The following is an 18377-nucleotide window of genomic DNA, read 5'->3' on the forward strand; positions in this document are numbered from 1 at the left end:
AATGCAGTTATCACTAATGTGTTTTCCAAAGCAAAGTTGAGTCATTAAAATGGATATCATTTAAGTTTCTTAAAAGCATAATAATTTTGAGTGCTTGTATTCAATATGTATTATTAATTTATAAATGCAACACATAGTGTGTTAAAGGAGAGGCAGAAGGATAACTAAGCAAAGACTAGAAAATCTCTGATCAAAGTGTATTGTAGGTTGTCTCTGCCCTTTGTTTCTACTAAGATTCTTGAGGCAATCAGGTAGATTAAGAGAAGTTGGCATTGGCACAGTAAAATGCTTCTAAGGACAGTATATTTGTTGTATGTTGTATTAATGTGTGGGGGGGTCTTTTGTATTTTTTTTTGGAACAGATGGTTTGATGTGCTGCAGAAAGTTTCTACACAGCTGAAAACTAGCATTTCCAGTGCAGCAAAACATCGTGCTGATAAGGTACTTGTATCTGTGTGCTCCTGAAAGAGCTGTACCTTAGATTTAAAACATTTTTCCTCCTTTCAAAACTAATTTGGCTTTGAATCAGAGACGTGTTCAGATGTTAGATTACTTTAAAATCTCTCTATTACAGAATGCTATTCACAATCACATTCGTTTATTTGAACCCCTTGTCATAAAAGCATTGAAACAATACACAACAACAACGTCGGTACAGCTGCAGAGACAAGTTCTAGACTTGCTTGCTCAACTGGTTCAGCTGAGAGTTAACTACTGTCTTCTGGATTCAGATCAGGTTGGTACCTCTCCACATTTGCAAATTGTCATACAGATCTCACCAGCAGGCTCAATTAACATCTGCAGCAAAATATTTCCAGCAGTCCATTCATTGTACTAAAAGTGAAGACTTAAAGGAGGGTGAGACTCAATTTCCTGCCCCGCAGTCACAAATAGCTTCAGACTTCTGGGGTCTTTTTGGGTGTAAATGACTTTTTGAGTTCTGCAACAACTTTAAGAACTGCTCATGAGAAGGACTTTAGGAATAAAATTATGTGGACAATACAGTCAGTTTTATTAAATAAAACTTCATTTACAAATGGAAATGCCTTCTTCCATACTGAGAGTATGGACTTCCTTATGACTGATCATGAGCATCGTGGCTGACAACTGTTGTTTGATGTTAATGGCAGTGAGGGGAGCTAGTGGCAAATACAGTTGTGTAATTGTCCATAGAAGCAGTGAATTTGTAACATAAAATTTAAATAGTTTACTTAGAAGTGTTTTATTTACTACAGTTATTTTCGGGTTTATAATGAACATGACTTGCAATACTTAAGTTTTCTGTAAGTTCATAAAGAGATAATTCTTTTAAATGCTTAAGTGCTTTGGATTTTATCTCAGTTTAGATTTTTGGCTGATTCTTAACTTCTTGATTGTAATACTTCAAATATTTTATGAGTGAAAGATGAAGCTATACTTAAAAATATACAGACAACAGGTTAAACGTGTCACAAGTTCATGCAAGCTGTAATAAGCTTCAACAGGTTTCTCCCATCTTCTGTAAGGGCACAGAGAACATTTCATAATATAGTGCAAATGATTTTCGGTGCCTGTCTATAACTGTCAAAATGGTTTCAAATGGAAATTAATGTCTGTTCTGATGCACACTTTATTCTCTCTTTAGGTGTTTATTGGATTTGTGCTAAAGCAGTTTGAATACATTGAAGTAGGACAGTTCAGGTATGAAATTGACAAAGAGCTTTTGAATAATGAGGGTTTGCAACTGTCTTGTTCTGAAAGATAGATAAGTGATATGTCACAAGTAGTGATTAGATATGCTGGTTATTTCTGCCTTATGAGAAAGGGAGAATTCTCTTCTGGGCATTGTGCTCATTTATTTTTTTATTCCAATGATAACTCTTTCAGATATCTTAGGTTCCATGTGGCTGAAGAAGTCAGGAAGTAAAATAGAAAATAATAATAATCTTTAACTGTGTTGTTTTGTTTCTCCGTTTTGGTATTGTAAACCCATTCCTTTGGGCCCTCCTGCCAAAGCTATGCTTTGAGAAATCAGCATTTCATTGCTACATGCAATTGTTTAAGGGAGAGCTACTTCTTCCTATTGTGGATTCAGAGTGAATCCATATGTACTCTGGTCACCTGGTACACATTGCATAGTACCTAGTAGGTCATAAGCAAGGCAGTGAAATTTTTACATCAGTTATTTTTGGTTTTTCTCCCACTTGAGTTTTAATGAAGAGAGAAGTTGCTCTTTTGCTCTGTGGGTCTTCTACAAAAATAAACTAATATGCATTAGACATATCTAATGGTCAAAGATTGAAAGAAATCCCTGGGGAAAAAAACCCCATTGTACAGAACAGGGCACAAAAATTACGGAAGTATTGTATGAAACCAAAACAACATTCTTCAAAAAAACTTTTGACTGTAAAAAGATAGGTTTTACTGAACTAAGCTGTGCAATTCAAACTTGACACTTGAATTTGTGTTTTGTTTTCAGGGAGTCTGAAGCAATTATTCCTAATATCTTCTTTTTCCTGGTGTTGCTATCTTATGAACGATATCATTCCAAACAGATAATTGGAATTCCCAAGATCATTCAGCTGTGTGATGGTATCATGGCCAGTGGGAGGAAAGCTGTTACACATGGTAATTCTAAAAAAAAAGAAAAAAAGGCATCAACACTTATTAGTAATAGTTCAGCAATAAATCCAGTGTTGACTGCTATGCCACAGAAAACTATTATCATGCTGAGTGTTCCAGAAGACATTAACTTTTAAAACGTGACATACTTCTCACTTAATTCCTTCAGGAGTTGTATTATAGTACTAACACTGCTGCCCCACATTTTGCATTGCTCATAATTGCAACAAAGCTTTTATTTGAAACTTTATTCAGTAAGAAGTTCACAACTTAGCAGTATGTGCAAGGCTTTGATTTTAATTTTTTGTCCACTTCCATTTCCTTCTACTTTTGGCCTTTAAGTAGAAGCATCTCTCTCATACTTCCCAGTGATTCTGCAGAGAAATACTTTATAAAAATATCTTTTTTTAAAGCTCTGTAAGAATGGGTAAATGTGTCCATAATTTAAATTTTCTAAAAAAAGTAAAACATTTTCCATTGTTATGCATAATAAATATGGGGTTTGTGGATTTTTAGGTATGGGTAAAAGCTTTAATGAGCTACAACCCAATTTACTTTTAGTAACTGAACTGTTAGTTCAAGAAATCACTGTTCAGGAGTGACTTGTCTCATACTAAAAGAAATACATCTTATTTCAGCAATACCAGCTCTGCAACCCATTGTTCATGATCTCTTTGTGTTAAGAGGAACAAATAAAGCTGATGCTGGAAAAGAACTGGAAACTCAGAAGGAGGTTGTAGTGTCAATGCTGCTGAGACTTATCCAGTACCATCAGGTAGGCGAGGAAGATGAAGGGTCCCTCTCTGGTCTGTGAAAGGGTAACATTGCTGAGACTGCTAAATGTGTTTCAGGCAATATTAATGATTTTCTGTACAACATTGGGATAGCTGGACTCCATGTGGTATCTTTTCTTATATAGAGAGTATGCAAAGATTTTTAAGGATATGGGAAAGGTTCTGCACTACAAATTAGTATTTCAGGTCAAGTAACATATCTGTAGAATTTCCTAGTCAAGCCAAAAACTAAAAAGCTCCAGCTTGGATCATGATCTGGCTGTGTTGCAGACAGAATAAACAGAAGGTTAGTGGGAGTGAAAAACTTAAAAGAATGGGAATAAAATGGAGAAGGAGGCAAGTTTAAAATCAGGAAAGATGCTGCATGGAGATGATTTAGGTATTGCTGTACTATAACAATATCTTGAAAAACACTTACTTGAACAAAGTAATGACACTGGTAATTAGGTATTTGTTATGACTTACAACTTTGACCCAGACTTTGGAAAACATGTTTCTGCTTTGTAGGAGTGTAACAATGACTCTTGTCAATACATTTTGTTTTAAAGAAAAACATAAAAGTAATTTTGAGAGAAGTGTCATGATCAACATGGGATCTTACTGCTTATTCAGGTGCTTAACAAACCTAATGTGCCTTTCTTTCATAATGTGAAAATGCAGTTCTAGTGTATGCTAATGTAAGCACTGTATTTTCTGAAAAAAGTCAGTACATCTTGTCAAAATAATTTGTTAGAACTGCGTGTTCAGATTGGGGTAATTTTGTGTATCCACATTTTCTTTTGAATTTGTAGTTTTATAATCATAAAATGACTAATATAACTGTATGAAATGACACTCTGTAGACACATGATGTGAAATAGTGAATAACTTTGTGTTACATAAGGTACTGCAATTGCTGGCAGATCCCCTTCTGACACACTTAACCTATTAAAGACCACCCATGCACTGCTCTTCCCACACCATCCCATTTGTAGTTCTTATTCTATCCTGTTCTGCTGGTGCAATATGCATAAACCAACCCTGGGCTGTTCTGTTGTTCCCTGGCTGTGCCTGGGATGGTCTGCAGTGGTTTCCCTGAGAGGTTCCCAGACCTGCAGCCTTCAGCTTTTTTCTGTCACAACAGGAGCTGCCACCCATGGAGCTCCAGAGTTAAGTTTTGTGGCCTGGAAGGGCTCCCATTTCCTCTCCTGAAAAAGTCTTCTGGGAAGAAAATCACCGGGGAATATCCCTCTCCTAATCTCAATTACCTGAATTTGCTTTTACAAGTGCTCTAACTTGTTTCCTGAAACAGATTCTTTTGTCCCCCTTCCCAGTCCATATATTAACATTTTTGCTTGCTGTGTCTCTTATCTGCCTGTCCTTAAAAGTGTGGTCTCTATAACCCTCAAACCTCTAAGACATCCAGCTACCAGAAGTGCTCTTTGCTTGGTGTGCTCCATTGTGTTGTCTCTTTTATATGAAAGTGACATGTCTCAGGTGGATGAACCCCATAAAAATTCTGTGACCAAATTTAAACTTCATTGGAGCTAGTGTCAAGGCAGAGTATACATGTGGAAAATTGCTCTCTTTCTTCCTCCCCTTTTTGTTGAATAAGTGATGTGGTATTTAGATTTATGATTCTTTTTCCAGTTGTTTGAGTAGTATTTTGACAAATACTATTTTAAAAAGTGCAAGGCAAACATTTTTTTTTCTAGTTTATGAAAGTAATTAGAAAATTCTTTAAATCCACAATTAAAAAGCTTGTAACTAAGAACAGGCTTTTAACCTGAAAATGGGGTTTTAAAAGTGTGCAATTGTCACATGTGGGTATTTTTTCCCCTTTTGTCTTTTTGGTAAGTGTTTGAAATGAATGTTCTTTTCTACTATGATATAACTGGTATGTTTTCTGTTAGTATGGGTGTTTGCTTACTTTTTTTTTTTACTTTTCCTCAGGTGCTAGAAATGTTCATCTTAGTATTGCAACAGTGTCATAAAGAAAATGAAGACAAATGGAAGAGATTGTCTCGGCAAATAGCTGACATCATTCTCCCAATGCTTGCAAAACAACAGGTGCTTATATGATTGCTCTAATTCTATAAACACCTTAAATAATTGTTGTAATGTATGTATCAATAGTGGCTTTGAGTATTTGATTTTTCCTTTTTTTTTTGTATGAAGACATTATATTGAAATTGTGGTTGCCATATATGGTAAAAACAACTGCTGCAAGGTAAACTTATGTCTTGGAAGTGATGAAGTTGATATTTAAATGCATGAAGTATGTGCAGTATGATTAAGACTCTCTCCAGAGGGAGGGCATTCTGTTTCTCTTAGGTGCATGATTGTATCAGAACACTTACTAAAGTGGTGTGAAAATGGTCCCATGTTCATAGAATGTCAGATTTTTTTTTTTTTTTGTGGCTACAGCGGGTCTAATTGCAGACCAGATTACTCAAAGCCCCATCCAACCAGGCCTTGAACACTTACAGGAGTGGGACAGCCTTCCCTTCTCTGTGCAGCCTATTCCAGTGCCCCACCACCTTCACAGCACAGAATTTCTTCCTGGTATAATCCACCCTCTTTCAGTGTAAAGCCATTCCCCCTTGTCCTATCACTACCTGCCTGTGCAAAAAGTCCCTTTCCAGTTCTCTTGTAGCCCCTTTAGGTACTGGAAGAGCCTTCTCCAGACTGAACAACCCCAGCTCTCCCAGCTTGTCTCCGTAGCAGAGGTGCTCTAGCCCCAGATATTCTTTGCTCTATGATGGCAGTTCCCCTATCCTGGGAGGAGATCTTATGGTTGGGGAGAGTGGGCAGGATCAGACAATAGTTTCAGAGCAGAGCTAAAATGCTGACAGAGTGAAATGTTATTTTGCGTGACTGCGCATGATTATCTTCCGAATTATTTCAGCAGAATAGGGTCATATAGATTTGTAGTCCAGTCCTTTGCTTTTTGCAGTTGACTGCTTTATAATTTGTCTAAAAAACTGTTCAAGTAAGCTGTCCTACCACTGTAGGTGTTCACTTTTCTGATGATTAGATTTCTTTTCTCCTAGTTACCTGCTTAAGTTTAATCGTGACCAGCATTGCAATCTATAAATAAACCTGGTAGGATGTGCAGTGTGGAAAAAAGTCTCTAAATTTTATGACAAATAAGTGTTCTGGCCTCATTTTCTGAATAAGGCCTATTTCTCCAAATGAAATATATGTAGTATGCACATTGGATTTCTTATGACAGATTTTTGTCCATGTTCTTAAAACTCGTGTCTAGGAAGGCCTGCAGTGAAACTTAAATTTATCTTTTATAGCTTTTGATTGCTCTGAATTTTGTACTGTAAAGAACAACTATATTACAGGTTGTTGTAGAAATATTTAAGACACGGAGTATAAATTTTGTGTTGAAGTTACCTTTAGTGGACAATTAGAAATCAGTTTTGTGTTTTTCTTTCACAGATGCATATAGACTCTCATGATGCTTTGGGAGTATTGAACACTTTGTTTGAAATTTTGGCCCCTTCATCCCTTCGCCCTGTGGACATGCTTTTAAGGAGTATGTTTGTTACTCCTAAAACAATGGTAAGCTCCTGTTCTCAAAGAAGAGAGAATCTGGTATCTTTCATGCAAAACAAAAGAGAATGTGTTTCTCTTTAGTAATTTGCTAAGTGGTGTTAAAGTACCAGCAGCAGAATTTGGGAACAAATTGGTAAGAACTAATGTGATTTACCAACTGGGAGCACTTGATACTGGAGTGTTCTGCTTATGAATTACTTTCCTTCATTTTGTATGTTGAGGATCAGGAATGTAAAGGAAGGTACTATTACAATAAAATAGAATGCAATTTTATAGGTAGATGACATTTTTCTTATACAAGTATTAGTACTGCTTTTATAGCTGAGGCATTGTTTACCAGTGAATATGAGCTTGACAGTTACCACAGGAGTAGTATTTTCTAAGATCTGAACTTAAAATTTATTTAGGTAAACTTGTAAACCCATTCTCAAAAGGGTTTACAAATTAATGAAAATGCTGATTTTTTTTAATGCCTTTCTATGTTGTGTCATTTAACTTCAGAAGTATTTAATCTTCTGTATTTCTGGTGTGTTTGTGCTAGGCTTCAGTGAGCACTGTCCAGCTGTGGATTTCTGGAATTTTAGCTATCCTTAGAGTTCTGATTTCACAGTCAACAGAAGACATCGTTCTGTCCCGTATACAAGAGCTTTCCTTCTCACCATACTTGATTTCTTGTCAAGCAATCAACAGACTGAGATGTGGAGAAAATAACCTGTCCACACCAGAGGAACGCACTGAGGTCAAACAGGTGAAATACCCACCTGAAGAGACATTTTCCAGGTACACTGTCTTTTGAGTAACCTGGGGAAAGGTAAAGAGATCTGAGAAATCAGAAGTACATTGGGCAATATTTAACACATATAAAACTTCTGTCTAAATGCAATCAAGTCTGTTAATAAGTTGATATGGGATGAGTGTGTGTGGAGAAAGGAATATTGAGATGGACAGAGATGGAGAAGTTGAGCAAATTTTAGTAGAACTTTGAATTGTTTTGGTACCTCTTCTCAAGCCAAGTGAAGGACCTAATAGAGCTGTTAAAATGGGTGAATCCTGGATTTAGGAAAATCAGGTCCAGAAACTTCACTGCTTTCCTTCCTTTCTGTGTGGGGGCTGAATGATGAAACATTCCTCTGAGTGAAAGCCCAGGTTCTGTATTAGAAACTTGTCAGCAGTGGGATTCAAATCTATTGAGTTAGTCCTGCACTTCTTTTAAGACTCAGCTTTCTCTGGTTGGCTTCCCATATTGATGTCCTTGGACAGTGACAAACTTCTGGCAAAAAAAGTGTGGAGAGATGGCAGCAGTATTATGTTGACATAATGTCTGTCATTAAGGCATTATGTTCTAATGTGGTGGGAAGCATTTGAAATAGCTCTTTGTTTAAGAAAATAATAGCATTTTACTCAAGTAAGGAACTTAAGATAGAAATAGAATGCTGTTTCATGTCATTCAGCTCACTCTGAGGGTTGTGACTAGAGGGAAGAGGGTGTTCTGGACACCCATACTGTGACCTGATGTCCAACAGCAGTGATGTAAGTAATGGAGTCATGGTTATGGCCAGGAGGAAGGGTGGCTTTCCTCAAATGTCCTCTTTTGGTGCTTCTTTTGACACCACACGTTGTCCCAGCTGGAGGTTTATAAAGAACCTGTGTAGTAGAGTGTGGATAGATGTGGTGGAGCAAACAGGTGAATTACTGTGACTTGCTGAATTACTCCTGCTCAGTTGAGCTGTGGTAACTGTCACAGATTGTTTATAGTTTGATTTAACTCAGTTGCTTTTAGCAAATCACTATGAAGACATCACAGCATTCTGAATATTTGCTTTGTAAGCGAGTTAGGCCAGCATATGAATGCTACTATGACTGTGGGTGATGAGAAATAATCTGGATTTAATACTTAATTATTGATGTGCTTGTGATCGTAGACCATCCTATTTGTTTTAGGTTAACCTGTTCTGTAGCATTTCACTTAGTATGTTATTTAGGATGGATGGACAAGAACTTCATATTTTATTTTTCAAACCAAAGTCTCATAGGCTAACCTCATCTTTTTCTGAAAGATTGATAATTTTCATATTGATTGTATATGTGTTTCTTTCAAGATTCTTACTGCAACTGGTTGGCATTCTACTGGAAGATATTGTTACCAAGCAATTAAAAGTGGACATGAATGAGCAGCAGCATACTTTCTACTGCCAGGAGCTGGGCACACTGCTTATGTGCTTAATACATATCTTCAAATCAGGTAGTACTTGAAATGTTGTCCATGTCATAGCATGCAGTGCTAGGGTGGTTTTTGCATTCCAATACAACTCATAAATGCATTGAACTACTGAGAAGGAATTTGTAAGTGCTGAAGATGCTGTATCTCACTCCATGTAGAGAACTTACTAAACATGGTGCTCATGCATGCAGGGCACATTTTGCACATTTCTTCTGTCTTTGTGGAAAAAAATATAAATGGTGACACTTCATCTCTTCTTGTAACTGTCTAAAATTTTCAGTCCAAAAGACACAAAGCATTCCAAATTTGTTTTATCCCCTTTGGAGGGGGATATGGTTGGTATGTCTAGCTTAAAATACTGAGTCACAGACCACTAGCTCAGACTCACAACAGGGAAGGTTCCTGGCTTTTGCCATAGTTAATAAAAATATATAAAGCAAACAAGGGAAAAAAAAAACCCACAAAAAACCAACAAAAAAAACTTATCAAAAAAAAAAAAAAAAAAGAAACCCAAAAAAACCTAAAAACAAAACCAAAAAAACCAGGGAAGGTATCGCTTTTCCAGCTAGCCAGTCTTGAGTTCCTTTCTTCAGGTCTGGGAATTTTCCCTTAGGTTTCTTCTGCTGGATACCCAATATCTACCTCTTTGGTACTTCCTTAGTTCATAGCTCGATGCCTTCATCTTATTTTCTGTATAGTGGTACTATTGTGCCTTTCTTTTATTCTTTCTTTTTGCCTTCTGATTTTCAACTTGCAGCTGAAATGCAGCCTTAGTTTACTCTTAGTTGTCTGCAATTTAAAAGGTCTTGGGACAAGTCTCTGGTTCTTCATAGGCTTCCCTGGGGACATGGGACAAGGAACTCTGTGTTCTGTGCCTTGGTCTGTAAAATGGGAGTTCTCCAAACTGAGGTTCTTGGTGCAAAGACTCTAGGAGTGTGTGTGAAGAAACACAGAATTAATCTTTGCTTTAGGTGTGCTTTAGGGCCCAGAACTCTGGACATACAGAGTGACAGTTCTCTTCCCATGTGTCTGTTACAGTAATAATTTTATTATGTTTTATACTATTTTATTATATAAAATTATGTAAATATAATAGTATACGTTTTAAGTATATATTAATTTGTGTTTAGGAGAAATATTTGAATAAAATATTATAACAAACAACTTACACCAAGGTGTTTTGACATAAAGTAATTAAATGGTGTCAAGCCAGGAGCAATAAAATGAGAAAATGAAGGTGGTGATTGAAACTGGGGCAGTGGGTTCTTCCACAGTGGGGGTTGGGGATAACTGAAAGAAATGCTCAGCTAGGTCTGGTACTGTGACTGGCTTCCAGGCTGCTCTGGGAGTCCTGCCAGGAATTATATTGACATTTTCATGCAAAATTAAAATTAAATATTAAAATACTCATGCAGAGCATTGGCATAAGTGGATTGGATGATCTCTAGAAATTAATTTAATGTAAAACTTGAAATAACTTCAGGTATATTACTACCACTCGTATCTGTACGGTGTAACAGAGTAAAAGAAAAGTTGTTCAGACACCTGGGCTGTATTTTCAAGCCGTAACATATTTATTTAGGTTGAGGATTAACTAACTGCTTGAATTTGTAATACTTTTCTTTTGTTCAGTTAGAAGCCCCATAATTATTTTCTCTTTAAGTTATATTCTCCTAACTATGGGTGTAGCTTACAGCAATTTGTCTGTGAAACATAGGCTGTGTTCTGTCATTTCTAACCACTCTTCTGCTTGGATGTTTTGTCTTCTCACCCATTGGAGGTTTTTCAGAATATGAGCATTGCTGACTCCTGTGTTTCCAACTGCAGGAAGCTACTAGATTATAAGTGAGCATTCTCAGTCTATTCTTTGAAGTTAGAAATAAAAGGCATGGACAAAGTAAAAGGATGAGCATGCAAGGGCTTTTATGACTGTAGGAAGTCACTAGATGGTGTTTAGCAAATGCTGCTTTGCTAATAAGTGGAACCAGAGATTTCAGACTCAGCTATTTTTCTCAGTCTTTACTGTTTACATTGTGTGTTTGTCAGTCCTGGGGGCAGCTTAAATTGGTCCACATGGCTGTGGAATTTACAGCTTCATTCTTCTGTATGTCTGGCAAGGAAATCAAGTAACACTCCAGATTTCCTTCATTATTCTGATTAGCTCCTGGTTCCTAACTGATTCTGAAGAAACTTTTTTTCTCCTGATCTTATCTTCTCATAGAAACTTAAAAAGTCCTATACCTTAAGACCTATTACAATTTGTTTAAAATTTAAACAAATTTGTTTTCCCACCATTTTCTAATTTCTTTTTTCCCAATATTTGTTTTGGCATACAAACATAGAATCAGCCATTCAGAAAGCAAATTTCTGCTTTTTTTGCTGAGTGTTATGTTTTCAGGGTAATGGCAGAAATACCTAATTTTGCACTTTAGAAACTGGATGAAAGAGAATAAATTTAATTGCAACTAAATGTGTTTGGAAAGCCATCCTCTGAAGTAGAGTACTCATAGCTGTTCTTCATTAACATGTATAGTAGTAGTTACCTCATGGTTCTTAAGTAGAACATCTGTGTTTTAATTTACAAACAACAAACTAACCCTGGTCCACAGGTGACAGTTTTAAGTTAAATGAAGATTTTCATGTATCAGATTAATGAGAATTGTCATGAAACCTATATAAACATTGTTTATGGAGTCTGAGAGCTGGTAATTTCTGGTTTGCACCTGTGGGCAAATTTCATCACTTACCTTAAATTTGTAAAACTGACTAGAATTTACCTTTCTTGCAGGAATTCTACCCTGAATAATTTTAAAACTTCAGAATTCAGACTAGAGCTTGGTTACTCTAACATGGTTTTATTGTTTTCAGGGATGTTTCGAAGAATCACAGCTGCAGCCACCAGACTTTTTACAGGAGATGGATCTGATGGTAGTTTCTATACACTTGAAAGTCTGAGTGACCTTGTTCAGTCCATGATTCCCACTCATCCTTCTTTAGTTCTCCTCTGGTGTCACATCTTGCTTCTTGTCAATTATACCAACTACAACTGGTGGTCAGAAGTGCATCAAACCCCAAAGTAAGTTTTGGTTTTGTTCCCTATTAGTGTGTTTCATATAATTATATTTTCTAAAATCATATTAAAAAAATCCAGCTGCTTTCTGCCAAGCCTGCCAGGCATTGAGTGGTGCTGCTTAGATTATGAAATGTAGTTCTGCATTTACTTCATGTGTGTACATATTGTCTGTTCTTAAATTGGTGTGACTTCCTAACTAAGGAAATGTGTCCTGCACACAGTTCTTCTCAGAACTGCCAGGTAATCTCTCCACTTCTAAGGCAAGAAAACTTAATCTTTGTACTACTTTATATTGAAACTATGGAAATAACTACAGCAAAATACTTAATGTTTCATGTTCATATTTCTAGGAACTAACCAGCCAGTGGAGATGATGGACGCTGTTGTGTTTGTGATAGTACAGTCTGATCATACAACTGTAGCTGTAGCTACAGGATTATCTGTTCTCAGTGATCTGTTGCTAAATGCTGTCAAAACATGGTATTAGCATCAAGCACTGTAATAACCTCATCTAACACTAGTTGTCTGAAATTTGGAGATAGGTTTTAAAATGGGTATTCTCTTGGTCTGAAGTTAGTTTATCCCACCTGTCAGGCATTGGAATGGTTTGTCCTCAGTGGATAAGGAAGGGACCTCCTGTGAGGGTGGGTATTCCTGTGTTAACTCTAGAGGGAGGTGAACAAATGATTTGAGAGACGTTTTTGGTGCTTGTGCAGTGGGTGTTGGGCAGTCTCATCTTACTCTACAATTCAAGTGCCTCAATACTTTCACAAATGTGAGATTCTTGCTTCAGTTCAAGCTTATGTATTGAAAATATATTATTCTAATTTGTGGAAACATGGGATTACCAGGATTTTTAGCAAAGCAGGGCAGCTGCTTAGGCCTTGGGGAATACTTTCTAGGGAAGGGTGGAATCACCATCCCTGGGAGTGTTGAAAAAGTGTGTGGGTGTGGCACTTCAGTATATGGCTTAGTGGTGAGCCATGACGTGGTGCTAGGTTAAAGGTTGGATTTAATAATCTTACAGGGAACTTTGATGATTCTGTTAACTAAAAGAGCATTAATTTTTTTTTTTTTAATTTACCAGTATCATCTCTGTTCTGGGTTGGTTATCACTTTTAATCTGACACTAGACTAAATGTTCAAGAGCACTGGCTTGGTTTGAGAAGAAAATACAGTAGTAGGTTCTATCATCCTAGCAAAGATGCAACAACCCAGCCCGTGTTTTTCTTTTAAATAACTCATTTGGTTCTTTAGACTGTGTGAAGAAGTAATAAGCAGTGCTGCAATTGTTAAAAAATAAAGATCTGATGGAAAGCAAAGTGTATTTCAAGGAAGTGTACCATTTGAGTGACGTTTACAGGGAAGGATGTAATGTAAGGACATTGGTAGGATACTGCAAGCACTTGGGTTGTTCATGTTTCAGTAGCCATACTAAGAAAATAGTAACAACATATAATGTACTTTTTGTAGGCGACACAGCCTGTCTACTACTAAATTGCTTAGCCCTCATGTATCTGGAGACAGCGATGAATCCAACTTGGAATCTAAGCGTGGTATGTGCAATCGTGAGATAGTGAGAAGAGGAGCACTCATTCTCTTCTGTGACTATGTTGTAAGTTTTGAATTATGACTTTTATAACTACAGTTTTGAGTTATTTTAGGATGCTGACAGTAATTTATTGCTGGTATGTATTAACCGAAAAGTGAAGTGTGTTAAGTGAAAAATGAACATCTATGAAACTAGTTATTTTCAGATGGTGCTTCTGTAAGCTTAGATGTGACCTCACTTGGCATTGTTTTCTGTTCTGAACTGAGAGTTCTCGTGACTTGTCATGTTTACCTGGTGGGCAATAGAATTACCTTCTGGGTATCACATCCCTTACTTTGGAGGTGCTTGGAGCACACTAAGTAATTCCAGACTTCCCAACATCAGTAGCAGTGTACAGTGTCCAGGAGACAACAAATTTCCATCTGTACACGAAGAAAAGAGGTTTTACATTAACATTTTAACTTCCATTTTCGTTCTCCAGTGAGAGCAATTTCTGTGGCTGTGGCCTTTTGCTGTCTCAATATTAGAGTTTAGCTCATTGGGCAGTTTTGAAGTGAATTTTCAGTAGTAGGAGGTACTGCACTTGGCTTTGCACCTCAGATCAGTTTTGAGGTAAGGAAACTGCATTCCTTTCAGGTACAACTGAACAGAAAGCTATGTTTAGGAAGCACTTCCAGTACTAATGGACGGTCACTAGAGTCAGATTAGAGGTCGTCCAAGGTAAAATACTCCAAAACCTCTTTACTGAGGTACTGTACAAGCTCTCCTGGTTAACTCTACAGATATTTTCGTGTTGAATTCCACTGCTTGTTGATATACACAAGCTTTTAGAGGTTTGACATTAATTATTGACAGATCTCTTTGGATTTGCTTTCCAGAAATACTTTGTTTTGTGTTAAAGGCCAGTAGTAATAGGAAATCTTTAAGAAGCCTAAATGAAAATCACATTTTGCAAGACAATTCTGTGTGTATGTTTGTTTCGAACACATTAAATTAATAGCAGCATCTTTGAATCAACCTTCTTAATTTACCTCTTTCTAACCTGTTTTTAGTAGTTTTAGAAAAACAAGCTGCATGTTTATGGTAAATACCTTAATTTGCAACAAGAGCAAAACATTTGGAAAATTTATCATATAAAAATAATGATGGTGATCTTAAGATATAGACACTCCATGCCATTATTTCAAAATAGCTACCAGAATTATCTATGAGAAGCTTCATGTTGTGTCATGTTTAGTAATTAAAATCTTAACATTGGTGTTACGGCAATTGAATTTTAATTTTTTCCCCTTCAGTGTCAAAACCTACACGATTCAGAACACCTGACCTGGCTTATTGTGAATCATGTTCAAGACTTGATAAATCTGTCCCATGAGCCTCCAGTACAAGACTTTATCAGTGCTGTTCACAGGAATTCAGCAGCCAGTGGTCTCTTCATCCAGGCCATTCAGTCACGGTGTGAGAATCTTGCAGCTGTAAGTTTCACTTTTTGACTTCTTGTAAAGAATAAAGTCACTTCATGTCTACATAAGTTGAACTGATAAGTATGCAAAGTTTGACATTTCTGGGTCATTTATCAACTTGTAATTTTATTTTTAAAGTCACTTATTTAAAAATGCAAGCAATGAACCTTATATTAGCAACTTCAGCATTAGATGTGTTCCAGTCTATCAAATCTATGAATTCAGGTGGAGATGGCTAAGCTGCTTTTCTTTCTTAATGAATATTTTCCCACATAATCAATATCTGATAGGTAAATTAAAGCTGTAACTTTCAACTTTGATTTCAGTGCCTTAATAGTATAAATAGCAAACTAACTACAGAGGCAGGAGTAGGAACCAGTCCATCTTCATAGACCGTGGCAATATGAAAATGATTTGTGAGCTTATGCCTTCCCCATTGATCTGATCTGAAAGATGTGGCCACTTGGCGAGGGAAAATCACTGAGAAATTCAGGGTATTATTTCTGTTGATTATTTTAGTTTTCAAATTAAAAGGAGTGGATGATGTTTTATAGGGATGTAAGGTTGTATGCATCTCTCTTAATCATGGAAAATTTCATTTGCTGGACTTCCTCTAGAGATAATAGTGATTAATGTGATAATTAACTAGAGATAATTGTGCCACCTGCACCCTGAGTAGCTTCAGTGCTGTTTCCTATCTCTTTCCATTGTCTCTGTGCAAATCTAGGGCAGCTCTAAAGGTACATGATATTAGTCTGGGCTTCACTAGCTGAGAATCAGCAGAATGAAGTAAACTGATTATGTTTTAATGAAAGATGTAGTCACTGTGTGAAATGCTTGGTGATTATCAGGAAAGACAGTAAAATTAAAATACCTGGTATTAACAGACTCCTCTAAAACAAGATGGGTTTCATGAGTCAAACTAGTTTGTCTCTGTATTTCTCCCTTTAAAATATTAGTGCTGAATTGGTGCTTAAATTAAAAAAAAAAAAAAAAAAAAAAAAAAGGAAATTTAAAAATTATTTGCGCACCCTTTTGATCCTGAGTTGCTACTACTGTTTCTTAACATATGCTCAGAAAACCCCCCAAGGATTGTCTGGATTTCTGTCATGTGTCTTGACTTTGCACATGTTCCTGCCTTCTTCCAGAAAAGAGTTAAAGCTTCTCACTCTGTTCAAAGCTTTTTTGCAATTTCACTTAAATCTGTAGCTTTTCCCCCCTAGAAGTTTTGCTCCCTGTGTTTTGCTTACTCATGTAAGAGTAAGCTTTTACAGTTACACATCAAACAACTTAGTGTTCATATTAATTAAATAACCCAGCAACTCACTCCCACGGAGATGATTATATTGACCAGGTAGTTGTCTGCTATAGGTTTTTCTGAGCGTCTTTCTCTTTAAGATCTTTGTATTCCAAATTGATTGTAATTTTTTTGCCTGTTTCTCTGTTCCACGCTCTTTGAACATCTAGCCCACTACCCTGAAGAAGACGTTGCAGTGCTTGGAGGGAATCCACCTGAGCCAGTCGGGGGCTGTGCTGACGCTGTACGTGGACAAGCTGCTGTGCACTCCGTTCCGCGTGCTGGCGCGCATGGTGGACACCCTGGCCTGCCGCCGCGTGGAAATGCTGCTGGCAGCCACGCTGCAGGTACAGCACCCCTGCCTGGGAGCCACTCTGGCTGCTGCCAGGGCTTCAAGAGCAATGGTTTAAAGTACAGCAAAATACGATTAAGTGATTTCATTTGGTGAATTTTTTATTTAGTGTATAGATACGTGACTGTTTACTTTATTTCTCTTTTTCTGCCTGTAACTTTGTTGATGTGGTAAAAGTATTTTTGGGGATTTTACACTTATCTATCCTGTAACATTCTTGTGATTTTTTCATATAGAACAGCAGTACTCAGTTACCAGTTGAAGAACTGGATAGAATTCAGGAGTATCTTCAAAACAGTGGATTAGCAGCAAGGTAAATCATACCAATAATACCATTAAAATGTCAAACTAGGTAATGTTCTAATACAAATTTTGTTATCTCTCTTTTCCCTCATTTTGACTTTTTTTCCTAGAGGTCAGATAGTGAGTTGTTTTGGGGGGTAAAATGGGATTAAAGCCTCTCATAAGATGCTGGTGTGTTCTGGCCCATGGAGCAGTTGTGCTGGCTATGTTGAATTTGCAGTAAGAACTCCTTAAGAAGTGAAGCAAGCTCTAGAGGGTTGCTTCAAATTCTCTTTCCTGCATCCCACTTAGTATTTAACTTTTGAGAGATAGCAACTGCAAATTAATTTCTTGACAAAATCTATTTTACTAAAGCCGACTTTATTTTCCTCAAACTTGCAAGATATTGTCAGTTCAAGCTAAGTGAGCTTGGGGTTTCTTAAGTTTGTGTGTGGTTTGTGGGGTTTTTTTTTTTTTTTTTTTTTTTTTTTTTTATGGTTTTTTTTTTTGTTTTTTCCTCCCAGACAGCTGTGTTAAAAGTTTTAACTGGTTAGTCTCCTGGCTGTTTAAACTGCTTGTATAAAAAGGAAAAAATTACTAATTTTTAAAAAAACTTCTATTTGATGTTACAAAAATCCTTATTTACTCCTTGTGTCATTGCTGTTTGAGGTTGCTGTCTGTTGATTGAAATAAATAGGAGAAAGAACTTAAAATGTGAGACTGCAGTAGATCAGTAGTAATGTCCCTACATAGGTAATGTTCAATTTAATTTAAAAAAAAATTTAAAAAATGACTTTGTACAAGTTCTTGATAGCAGTGGTAGAATTAAAAAAAAATAACCTGTACAAAAAAAAACATCTCTGACACTGACATAAATTCAGGAACTGGAGTTTTTAGTACATTGAGGGATCATTTTTTTAATTGAAGTATAATTTTACTGGATTATTGGTTAGCATCTGTTAAAATGTATTTTTTTGCAGTCAAATAATCAGTATACTAACTTTGACTCTTCTTACTCATTAAAAGATGTGCTAGATAAAGAAAGCTATAGTTTAAGCTTAGTTATAGCACTGATTTTAACACTAAATTAAATTTAAATCTTTATTTGTTGGTGGTGCTGAGTTAATTAATTTTGGCCTCTGATACCTGAAGAAAGTTTGCATCATATGACTGCATGTATCTAACAAAAAATTGAA

At 36.5% G+C, this 18377-nt stretch overlaps 1 protein-coding gene across 4 annotated transcripts in view; it reads left to right on the forward strand.

The window, feature by feature from the left end:
• The window catches only part of HTT (huntingtin), a 79272-nt gene that overhangs the window by 37745 nt on the left and 23150 nt on the right, over positions 1-18377 (forward strand). For all 4 annotated transcript variants that reach the window (XM_030270625.4, XM_030270626.4, XM_072927959.1 and 1 more), the window contains 14 exons: positions 363-441; positions 575-736; positions 1625-1680; positions 2459-2607; positions 3240-3376; positions 5328-5444; positions 6825-6947; positions 7483-7721; positions 9041-9183; positions 12031-12238; positions 13709-13850; positions 15083-15262; positions 16718-16894; positions 17136-17212. In XM_030270625.4, coding sequence (XP_030126485.4) covers positions 363-441; positions 575-736; positions 1625-1680; positions 2459-2607; positions 3240-3376; positions 5328-5444; positions 6825-6947; positions 7483-7721; positions 9041-9183; positions 12031-12238; positions 13709-13850; positions 15083-15262; positions 16718-16894; positions 17136-17212 — 1989 coding nt within the window. The remainder of the gene's footprint in view (positions 1-362; positions 442-574; positions 737-1624; positions 1681-2458; positions 2608-3239; positions 3377-5327; positions 5445-6824; positions 6948-7482; positions 7722-9040; positions 9184-12030; positions 12239-13708; positions 13851-15082; positions 15263-16717; positions 16895-17135; positions 17213-18377) is intronic.

Source organism: Taeniopygia guttata, chromosome 4, assembly GCF_048771995.1.
Source record: "Taeniopygia guttata chromosome 4, bTaeGut7.mat, whole genome shotgun sequence".
Lineage (NCBI taxonomy): Eukaryota > Metazoa > Chordata > Aves > Passeriformes > Estrildidae > Taeniopygia > Taeniopygia guttata.